We start from the raw sequence: 10,954 nt of genomic DNA, 5'->3' as shown, positions 1-10,954 counted from the left end.
ACTGCTCTTCTACAGGAGGGGAGAGAGGAGGGGGACAGGAGAGAGGAGGGGGAGGGAAAGGGACAGAGAGAGGAGGGGGATGGAAAGGGGGAGAGAGAGAGGAGGGGGATGGAAAGGGGGAGAGAGAGGAGGGGGAGGGAGGGAGAGAGGAGGGGGAGGGAGACAGGAGGGGGAGGGAGAGAGGAAGGGGAGGGAGGGGGGGGGAGAGAGAGGGGACGGAGGGAGAGGGGGGGAGGGAGGAGGGAGAGGAGGGGGAGAGAGAGGGAGAGAGAGGGGATGAGAGAGGAGGGGAGAGAGAGGAGGGGGAGAGAGAGAGGAGAGGGGGAGAGAGAGGAGGGGGAGAGAGTAGGGGAGAGAGGAGGGAGGAGAGGGAAGAGAGAGAGGAGAGGAGGAGGGGGAGGAAGAGGAGTGAGAGGAGGGTGGGAGAGGTGAGAGAGAGGGCGGGGGAGGGGGGAAGGAGGGTAGGAGGGAGGAAGAGGGGGGGGAGAGAGAGAGAGAGGGAGGAGGGAGAGCAACAAGAGAGGGAGAGGTGAGGAGGTCATATTGACATACCCACAGACTACAGTACGTCTCTCCAACACCGAAAGTGAAAAAGCTGTCCTGTAGGTTTTCACTTTAACAGCACTCTAACAAACTGGGGTTCTGTCATGACGCTAGAAAAGGAATCCATTTAGACCCACCTGAGAGTGAAAACCTCCAGGAGGGCAGCTCTCCAGTCTTGGGACACCAGTAAAGGACAAGCCAGTAGGTTTCAGGAGACGAGAGTTACCATGAGTTTGTCCGTGTCGGTCTTCTTGAAGCAGTGGCTCAGGCCGATTCACCGGCGGGCTGGACGGCTCGTTGTCCGACAGCACGATGACATCATCAGGCGACGGAGGCTGCTTCTCGCTCTTAATGTCGCTGCGGAGGAGGAGGAGGGGGGGCGGAACCGTGAGATCATTCCTTTCTCCGCCACCTCTCAAACACGTCAGCATTTGCACAAAATTCCCAGAAGTTCAAACGACGACACAGAAATACAGTGTTGCAGTTTGGCCAGTAGAGGGCGATGTATAGTGTATTTTAGCCCATGAAAGGGTGCGCAGCAGATAAGCCAGCCTCAGAAGTTGATCAGAGAGAGAGAGAGATAAGGAGAGAGGGGAGGGAGAGAGAGAGAGAGAAGGGGAGAGCAGGGCCTAGGGCAGGAACATGGTGCTGTTACTGCAGACTCCACCCCACCACCCCACAGACCCAGATATCTCCCCCTCCTCAGGAGCACAGGCTCAGGGCAGCAGCAGACACCAGGATCACCCTGACGTTAGAGATCACCACGTAAGGAGAGTGTCTGCCTGGGCCACAACCAGCCACAGAACAAGCAGCAGGAGGAATGCTGTTCGGTGTGTGTGTGTGTGTGTGTGTGGGACAGTGTTGTGTGCTGTGCTTGGGAGGGATGATTAACACAACCTTCCCTAAACAGAGTAATCCACATTGTGTGTGTGTGTGGGGGGGGGGGGTGCTTCTTTGTAAAGGACAGTGGCAGTGGGTGCTCAGGGCCCCTCCCTTCTTCCACCACAGGAGCAGTGGAGCAGAGCAGAGGGCCACTCTGCACGGGGCTGCTCTGCACAGGGCTGCTCTTGCACAGGGCCCGCTCTGCACAGGGCTGATCTGCACAGGGCCGCTCTGCACAGGGCCGCTCTGCTGCTCTGCACAGGGCCGCTCTGCTGCTCTGCACAGGGCTGCTCTGCCACAGGGCTGCTCTGCTGCTCTGCACAGGGCCGCTCTGCACAGGGCTGCTCTGCACAGGGCTGCGGGGTGGGGGATGGGGGGGGACCTGGCCAGGGGCCAGCCTATTGTGTACTCCCTCACTTAAGTCACCCATACACCCCAGTCATTCACTCACTCACTCACTCAGCCCCCCCCCCCACCCCGGGGACAGTCAAGCACAGACCAAGAACAGCCCAGCCAGGACCAGAGGTACAACATGGTACAGCCCTGAGGGCTGGGTGTGTGCACATGTATGTGTACGTGAGGTAGGGTGTGTGACTTAGGGTGTGTGTGTGTGCGAGTGAGTTAGGGTGTGTTTGAGTTAGGGTGTGTGTGAGTTAGGGTGTGTGTAAGTTAGGTTGTGTGTGAGTTAGGGTGTGTGTGTGTGTGTGTGCAGGGGATGGTTGCAGGGTCATGTCCTAGCTTGGGTGGGCCCACACGGTCCACATGTTTCCAGAAGACTCAGGAGATGACACCAGAGCGCCTCACCTCCTGCCCAGAGCGCTGGTCTAGGATCAGCTGCTAGCTCTGTCAATGTCAACCCTGACTGTGGAGAACAGCCCCAGGCTCACCTGAGACCAGGGATCTGACCTGAGACCAGGGATCTGACCTGAGACCAGGGATCTGACCTGAGACCAGGGATCTGACCTGAGACCAGGGATCTGACCTGAGACCAGGGATCTGACCTGAGACCAGGGATCTGACCTGAGATCTTGTAAGGTCCATGTTTAGGCTTGTCTTCTCTATTTCTATCAACAACAACAACAAAAGTCTGATTGATTGTGAGGGCGACTACCACTACATTAAAAAAGAAACTGTCTCTACTCAGACAACCGGATCTCCTCAAGGATCCTCCAGGTTGCTTTCCTCTCAACGCTACATTCGAAGAACTACGTCCGCTCACAAACCAGCGTTCAAAGTTCAAACAGAGGTGAGGTGATAGGGCATGAGGAACCCGCTATCACCTACAGAGTATTAATCACTCTACCAAAAGGCATCACATGAGCCATTTGCCTGTGTGGTCACGTGACCCCACCCACCCAGCCGGCCCCTCCTTCCCCTAACTGCTCCCTCCAATGTGGACACCATGGCAACGGCCGGTTGGAACCAGTTTGTGACACATAGGCTTCACTCTGAAGTGAGGAGTTCAGGTGCCGCGGAAGAAAATGGAGGTCTGTCCTCTCGGAGCTTCAAACTCTCAAAATGGGGTCAGGCCAAACCGTGAGCGTGCATCCACTTCCTGTGTGACTCGCAGCCCGCCGCTCAGCAAGCACTTCAAAAACACACTTGCAAAAGAAAGCCGTGCACAGACACGCACGTGAGCATAAACATGTGCACGTACGTGCACACACACACACACAGCTGTCTGCCCTGCTCCACTCAGCTAACCAGGCCAAAGTAGGTTGAACCCTTTTAGTTTAGTTTTTTTTGGTCCCCTAAGTTGTTCGCCCCCCTTCTGCTCCCTGAGCGCCCTCTGACAGCACAGCACAGCAAAGCACTGCACAACACAGAACTGCACAGCACTACACAACACAGAACTGCACTGCACTGAACTGCACAACACAGAACTGCACAGCACTACACAGCACAGCACAACACAGAACTGCACAGCACTGCACAGCACTACACAACACAGAACTGCACAGCACTGCACAGCACTACACAACACAGAACTGCACAGCACTGCACAGCACTACACAACACAGAACTGCACAGCACTGCACAGCACTGCACAACACAGAACTGCACTGCACTACACAACACAGAACTGCACTGCACTACACAGCACTGCACAGCACTACACAGCACAGCACTGCACACACCCCTCCACACAGCTCCGCATAATCAAGACCTGGACTCTGTATCTCTCGATGACTCGTACCACAAACACTTCGCCCCTCTTCAGGAAATACTTGACGGTTGGAAAGTATTAGTTGAATGGTTCTATGACCACGTTCTCTTGGGTGATTGGCTGGAAATGAGACCAGTTAGACCAGTCCATTCAAATTACCATATGTATTTAAACCTTGTGCTGCCTTCGGGTCACATGACCCAAAGGTTCATAACAAACCATCGTTGTGTTTACCCAATTTAAAAACAGATACAAATAATTTTATTTTAACCTTCGCAATGTGGGGGGTCTGAGACAGCCCAACGGTTAAAAGAAAATGCTTCACTTTGTTTTTGTATGGTGTAAGGTTGTCGCAATACGAAGGTGGGTCACAATGACTGATGGGTCAGAATGACTCGAAGATAACACACGGGTTAAATGCCAAAAAGATCATTGTTACTACACGGCTGGGAAAAGTACAGGGCAGCCTGCACCACTGGGCTAAACTATCCCAAAGGTCCCCGTCAGGGGAACACAGTGTTCACTGTACAAGCCGCCATCCTCCAGCACTCCTAACAGGGACAAACCCCAAGCAACAAACACACAGAAAAGGAAATCAGCGTTCAGCTGGGGTAACCATGGAGCCCTCAGCTGGGGTAACCATGGAGCCCTCAGCTGGGGTAACCATGGATCCTTCAGCTGGGGTAACCATGGAGCTCTCAGTCGTCAGCTGAGACAGCATGTGGTCTCAGGTCTCACCTCTTGGACGTGCTCATGTCCACAGGTTCGTCTCCGGTCTGCACCTCCACCTTGATGGTGGCCTTCACCTCCCCGGAGGCCAGCGGGCCGCTCGCCCCCTCGACCCCCTCCTCGGCCTTCTCCGGCCCCGCGTCTCCTTCCCCGGCCCCCGCCGAGGCCGCCGCCTCGCCTCCCTCGGTGGGGTCGCCTTCCTCCAGCTTCACCCTCTTGTGGTCGGCGTCCCCGGGGCTGCCGGGCGACGCCACGTCCTTCTCCAGGGCGCGCTTCTGGCTGCGCGTCAGACGCACCGCCTCCTCCGACATGGCTCCACCTGGACGGAGTCAACGGCCCGCGTTACATTTACATTGAGTCATTTAGCAGACGCTCTTATCCAGAGCGACTTACAGTAAGTACAGGGACATTCTCCTCTCCCCAAGTGGGGTGAGGTGCCTTGCCCAAGGACACAACGTCATTTTTCATGGCCGGGAATCGAACCGGCAACCTTCTGATTACGAGCCTGATTCCCTAACCGCTCAGCCATCTGACCCCACCCGTTACAGATGGCAGATAGTGCCCTGCATGGGGGTTCTCTCTCGATACACACACACACACATGTGCAGGTGTTAATGCTGCAGGGAGGCTGGGCACTTGAAAACACGCATGCAAAGCAGAAGACAAACACGAGCCGACAGGCTCTCCGACCAAACTGACGTGCGCGATATGCAGGCCGCGCACAGGCCAGCATTTCCCTTAGCTCGGAGCGTGTGTGAATGTGTGTAAACAGAGGTTAACTTGGTTGGGGGGGGTGGTACAGGAACAGGGGGCGGGGGGGGGGGGAATGGAGAATAACTCCTGGCCCTATCCCCTTTCCAAACCAGCCGACCGAAGCACTTTTTCAGTCTACGGTCACATCTTAGATAAGAATAATTGCCTCATCATAGCCCCATTACAAGACCATTCAAAAGAAAGAGTTATTATTGATCGGAGGACTGTCGGTAGTGTGTAACAAGAGTTCGACAAACACACATTTCAGATCTGATAGCGAGCTGACTGTAGGGCCCCCTGTGACATCAGCATGGCTCCACATGACCCTTCCCAAGATTCCATGGGAGACACAAAGCACTTCCCTGAAAACCGGTTCAAACTGGTCTGCGAGTGAGAGGAGGCGAGAGCAGGTTTTAACCCCTGGAGAGACGGACTGGCAGGCAGAGAGACAAGAGACCACGGCGGCCATGACGATGGGGGGGGGGGGGGGGGGGGACAGGCCGGGGAGCGTGGAGTTGGGTGTGTGTGTGTGTGGGGGGGGAGGGTTACGCCATCGACCAGCATTCCAAAAACCCATAGAGGAACGAACTATCCCGGAGCGCATGACCCCCAGGCGTTCAGAAAGAAAAGAAGAAAAAAATCTGTAGCAGAATAGACAGTGTGGATACGTCCACACTTCACCAGCACGGCGAACACACAGCGACGCAGCAAACGCAACCGACTGAACCGTACGTTCCCTTTGCGGGCGTGTGGCACAACAAGGAAGTGTGTGTAACAGCAGAAAGGGCCTTTCGTAGGGACACCCTAAATCTAATAACACACACACGAACACAGGTGTAGAACCACAACCCCACAAACACTCGACGTCGTCCTGGAGACAGCCATCGACCGACACGGGAGAGATCCCCTCGTAGTGAAGTATTAAGACGAGAGCAAGATCCAGACAGATTACCACAGCGCCCTCGGGACAGAGAGCCTACCACTGAGGCCGTGGCGAGGAGACCTCAAGCCACTGACTGGAGCTCAGCTGAAACTCGGCCTATCTGTGGCTCCGCTCCATAACTAGGACAGATGTGCCCTGTTGTACCCAACCCTGAGCACAAAGGCCATCTATCTGTAGGGTTTGTGAGCGTGTGTTTTTTTCCCCCTGGGTTGTTGCTCTTGTACCCTGCTGACAGCACAGAGATCTGTGTGCCACTGGAAGGCCAGCCCTTTTCATATGCGGCTAGGACCCTCAGGATCCAAAATGGCTGCATGGCCAGGGGGAGTGGGGGTTCAGCAGGCCAGGTCTTAGCGTGGATGCGATTCACAGGAGCCAAAATGGCTGCCGCCGTTTCCTTGCTCCCGATGACATACAGAGGGCTCGTTCGAGGTCAGTGTGTTTTGTGTCTCCAGGCGTGCGGCTCGTGTCGTCTCAGAGGAGACGGATAGCACCGTGTGGCACATCCTATGGGCTGTAAGCCCTGCTGCTAAGCAACAAAGGGAGGAAACTACATGTGTGTGTCTCTGTGTGTAACTGAGTGAACTCTCAAGAGACGCATGAACCCCTGCTCAACCGTTCCATCAGACTCCGTCACACAGCCATGCCCTCCTCCACCACAGCCATGCCCTCCTCCACCACAGCCATGCCCTCCTCCACCACAGCCAGTCCTCCACCACAGCCATGCCCTCCTCCACCACAGCCATACCCTCCTCCACCACAGCCATACCCTCCTCCACCACAGCCATACCCTCCTCCACCACAGCCATACCCTCCTCCACCACAGCCATACCCTCCTCCACCACAGCCAGTCCTCCTCCACCACAGCCAGTCCTCCTCCACACAGCCATGCCCCCCACCACCGCTTTCCAACCCTGTGTGTTACTCACCGAGCTTAACCTACAAAACCAGCTCATCTAAGCTCAGACACAACCTCTGGGGCATATGTAAAGAGAATGTTACAACAGCTGGACAATAGAAAGAGCTATCTACCTCCTCAGAGGTGGGGGGGGGGGGGGGGGGGGGGTGAGATCAATAGTAATGAGCTTTCCCACTGGGATTACACCAGGTAGCTTCCATTATCTGATGTCTAATGCAATGACCCCCCACCCCCACAGCCCGCCCCATCCAAACCCCAGCGACACCCCCGCCCCGTCTAAACCCCAGAGACCCCCCCCCCCGCCCCTATTCCAAGCACAGAGCCTTTTTCAAGGTGGCTGGATCCCATATGCTGCCTATTTACTGCCAAGAGAGTGAGGATAGAACTACAACAGACCAATAAAAAACAAGCTATGACAAAAAAAAGAAGCAGCCGTGAAATTCTAACGTGGGTCTTCTATTGGATGGTTCGAGAGCCGCAGTCCTACAGCATTCAAACTATTCCTGGAGGCTTCCTGCTCATAATGACTCTTCGCTATCAAGAGTTCCAATAAGCTGGCTGTTGTTTGGTAGGAAGTCCTCCACTAAATTAAATATGCATCAAAGACAGAACATGAAGCTGGAAAGACAAGAGAGAGTGAAGAAAGACGGGTAGAGAGGAGCGAGAGAGAGAGAGAGAGAGAGAGAGAGAGAGAGAGAGAGAGAGAGAGAGAGAGAGACAGAGACAGAGAGAGAGAGACAAAGTAAAGAGAGTAGAGACAGATCAGCTGACAGGGTGGTGGAGGGGGGAGTGCCTGGCTGGCCTAGCCCTGGATCTACTGTATATTCACTGACACAAATACTCTTCCTCTTCCGTGTACTCCCTCTCCCAGCTTGCTCTCAGGCTGGCCCGCTCGCTCTCGCTCTCACTCTCTCCCTCCCTCTCTCTCTCTCTCTCTCTCTCATTGGTCCAGGCAGACTGGAGGCCATGAGGGTGCCTCTGCTGGTGTAGTCCTGAACATCAAGGGTTAAGCCCCTGCCATTTTAACGCCACTGACAGATCAGGCCATTAGGGTGTTACCTAACAAAATGGAAGTCCTTAACCCTGCGCCTGCCAGAACGGAGGAGAGAGCCACCACCTGGACTATGGACTAGCTGGGCTTCTGCACCTTGCGTCTGACCCCAATACATACAGCACTGATCACCGCGGCAACAGAATTAATGCATATCGATCTAAAATAAAAGCAGCCCCGAGCTGGCTAACTTCAGCCTCTCACTCCTCCTGGTGCCAGGAAGCCCTGGCTGAGGAGCCTGTGACTGAAGACAAAGCCACTTAAGTTTACTTCTCTAGCGTTTCCTGTTTACCGCCTGACGAGCCCCATACACTTCCTCCTCCAGCCAGAGATCTGTGTACACGGTGGACAGGAGCGGGCGGTTAGCCACCGGCCTCCAGATCATCATCTCCTGTATCTCTTTCCTTGACCAACTGCCGTTCCAAACACACACAACTGACCTCCCAGAGCCGGAGAGAAACACTGCCCGCTCAGCGACCACGTCACCAACTTCACATGTTCAGTGAGCGCTGGTATCTGGTACACACTGCTGTGCCTGAACAAAGGTGTCCCACTGTATATACTTTAATGCCATAAGATGACATAAGGATGGATCATTGCAATACAGCAAGTAGACTGTCTAACCTCAAAATGAGATTTAGGTTGCATTGAAGACCAATACAATAGGCCAGTATATAGCCATTATAATCAACAAACAAAAGTATTTTCTTTTGGATTAAGCTATTGTTACCTATTTTCATGAATCAGCTGAAGTTGGCAAGAAAGCAGAGATGTAGAGCAAACTATAAGAGTTCTAGATTGTTCCAATATAGCTACAACAAACAAACAAACGTCACCTGCAGAGCTAAAACTCTAGAAACACAAACACAGTCTTTTCAGAGCAGAGCCACAACAACTCACAATGACAGGCAGAAGCCCTTTCAGCCTGTTCAGCCTTTTCTGCATCTGAATATCTACTCACTGTGTCTGAAAGTGAAACTAGCAGGCCTTCTCCAAGGAGACTTCTCCATGTGTCTGAAGCGGACCTTGACGCTGTTAAGTCATGCCTGTCTGCAAGCATCACTATGAGATGGGTTTTACACAAGGGGTACTGCTCCAATGCCCTTCACAGGATGCAAGGTGACACCCGTCTTCCGCCACAAGGCAAGGGTGCCCCAGCAGTTTATTTGGGGGGCGCCTAGCAGTGGGTGAAGGGAATCAGGTACAACCACCTAGGCTGAACATCTACCAAGTTACGAAGTGGTATCAACAACTGAAATGGTAGCAGACGGAGCCTAGTTCAAATCTTCTAATGATTTGAATCTAGAATCTAATCCATTCCACAGCGGATGAAGCAAATACTTTATAATAGTAAACAAGCAGATCACAAGTCTACTGTAGATCAGCAATCATGACGATGCTTCGCCATTGGACATTACCCCATCTAAAAATATATATATATATAAAAATAAAAAAAAGACTTGCAACTACTTTGGGTAAAGTTCCCCAAAATATGGGCGATTTTATGGGCGTTTGTGGCTTTCCAGTCTAGACCACGGCTCTCACCGCTAACGGCACAACAGAACCACTACTACGCGACAAAAATGCATAATGTCATGGTTGCGCTGACGTTAACGTACATAGTCTATCGAACAAAGTATTGAGCTTCACTTTAACAAGTTGAGTTTACATTTCAATAATGTTTTGAATAAACAATTGGTTACGGCAACTGTGCACCGCTAGTAATATGAGGTGATACCGAATTCCTAAAACGTAATACGTTTATATAGTGAACCGGCTAAATAGCAACACAACAACAACCTGTCCGTCCGTCCAGTTGTCCTCGCTCTACCGTGATACCAGCTTGACGACAGCTAGCCATCTACCCGAGCTGGGTAGCTAGCTCGCTAAGAATGGCTAGGAATTATTAACTTTTAACACCCATGAATGGCCATAAGTAAGATAGTGTATTAAAAGATGTAACAACACATGTATATCGCCAGCTGCCTGGTACTACATAAGAGATCATGAACCTGACAAAAATTGGAAAGAGCAACCAACACAAAGCAGGCTAGCTAACGATAACTCCTCGGACACTCGCCTGGCCGGAGACAGACAAACAGACAGAACCTACGGGATTCACAATCAACGAATGGTTATGTCTCTAAAACTATACTTATAGTTTGAAAAACTTTGATTCTTGTTAAATGTTAATATACACTGTTTGACTTCCTATGCTTTTACCACGGTTGGAAGTTGAGAGTTTTACTTTGTAGTGGTTTACTGCCAGTCGACGGCTAGTCTAGCTAGCTAGGTGTGTGTGTATGTGTGTGTGTGTGTGTGTGTGTGTGTGTGTGGCTAATTACGCCGCTAGCAAGCGACACACAAACCATCAGCTACCAATACCTCTCAACAAGCGGTTAGCTAGCTAGGTTGCTAACGACTAAGCTAAGGAGTAGGGAAAAAAACTTATGGTCGTCGGCTCAATTAAACCCAAATTCTTAATAAGTTTGATCTAAAAACAGAAAACATGTACTAACTTACGAAGAAAATGATCCAAAGCAGCGTGTTCCCTTGAGTTCTTTACTTGTTTTGACTGACTATTTACGCCAGTAATTCGATGAAAAAAAATCCCGGGGATCCCCTCTCCTGCCCGCTGCCTCTACGGTTGCCAAATAATGAGCCGCTTACACACATGGACGGCGTCACTTCACTAAGCATGCGCAAGTGGTCACACCAAATGGGAAATCAGCATATTATCGGGACCACAGTCATGTATGACCATGTATACTCAGGACCAGCAGGCCCGTCCAGGACAACTGGCAACCATGTGTTTTTACAAGAGAAGCTTGCACAGGGGTCAGCATCCACTACTGTTACCATAGCTACTTGGAGTTGTGCACCCCCCCCCCCCCCATACCATCCCTAATGGAGATATTGGGAAAATTGCATTTATTGCAGTAATGTATTTTTTTAGTTTTAGTATGTACA

At 52.3% G+C, this 10,954-nt stretch overlaps 1 protein-coding gene across 1 annotated transcript in view; it reads right to left on the bottom strand.

Annotated features, from left to right (window-relative positions):
* The window catches only part of gatad2ab (GATA zinc finger domain containing 2Ab), a 14,909-nt gene extending 4,275 nt beyond the window's left edge, over positions 1–10,634 (bottom strand). The window contains 5 exon segments of the mRNA XM_067229812.1: position 1; positions 761–814; positions 816–900; positions 4,331–4,640; positions 10,508–10,634. The exon segment at position 1 is cut by the window's left edge and continues 104 nt beyond it. Of these exon segments, the coding sequence (XP_067085913.1) occupies position 1; positions 761–814; positions 816–900; positions 4,331–4,632 (442 nt within the window). The 5' untranslated portion in view covers positions 4,633–4,640; positions 10,508–10,634.
* Between the last annotated feature and the right edge of the window lie 320 nt (positions 10,635–10,954).

Source organism: Osmerus mordax, chromosome 26 (genome assembly GCF_038355195.1).
Source record: "Osmerus mordax isolate fOsmMor3 chromosome 26, fOsmMor3.pri, whole genome shotgun sequence".
Lineage (NCBI taxonomy): Eukaryota > Metazoa > Chordata > Actinopteri > Osmeriformes > Osmeridae > Osmerus > Osmerus mordax.
Note: the sequence above shows the minus strand (reverse complement) of the source record. Positions and strands in the feature narration are given on the sequence as shown.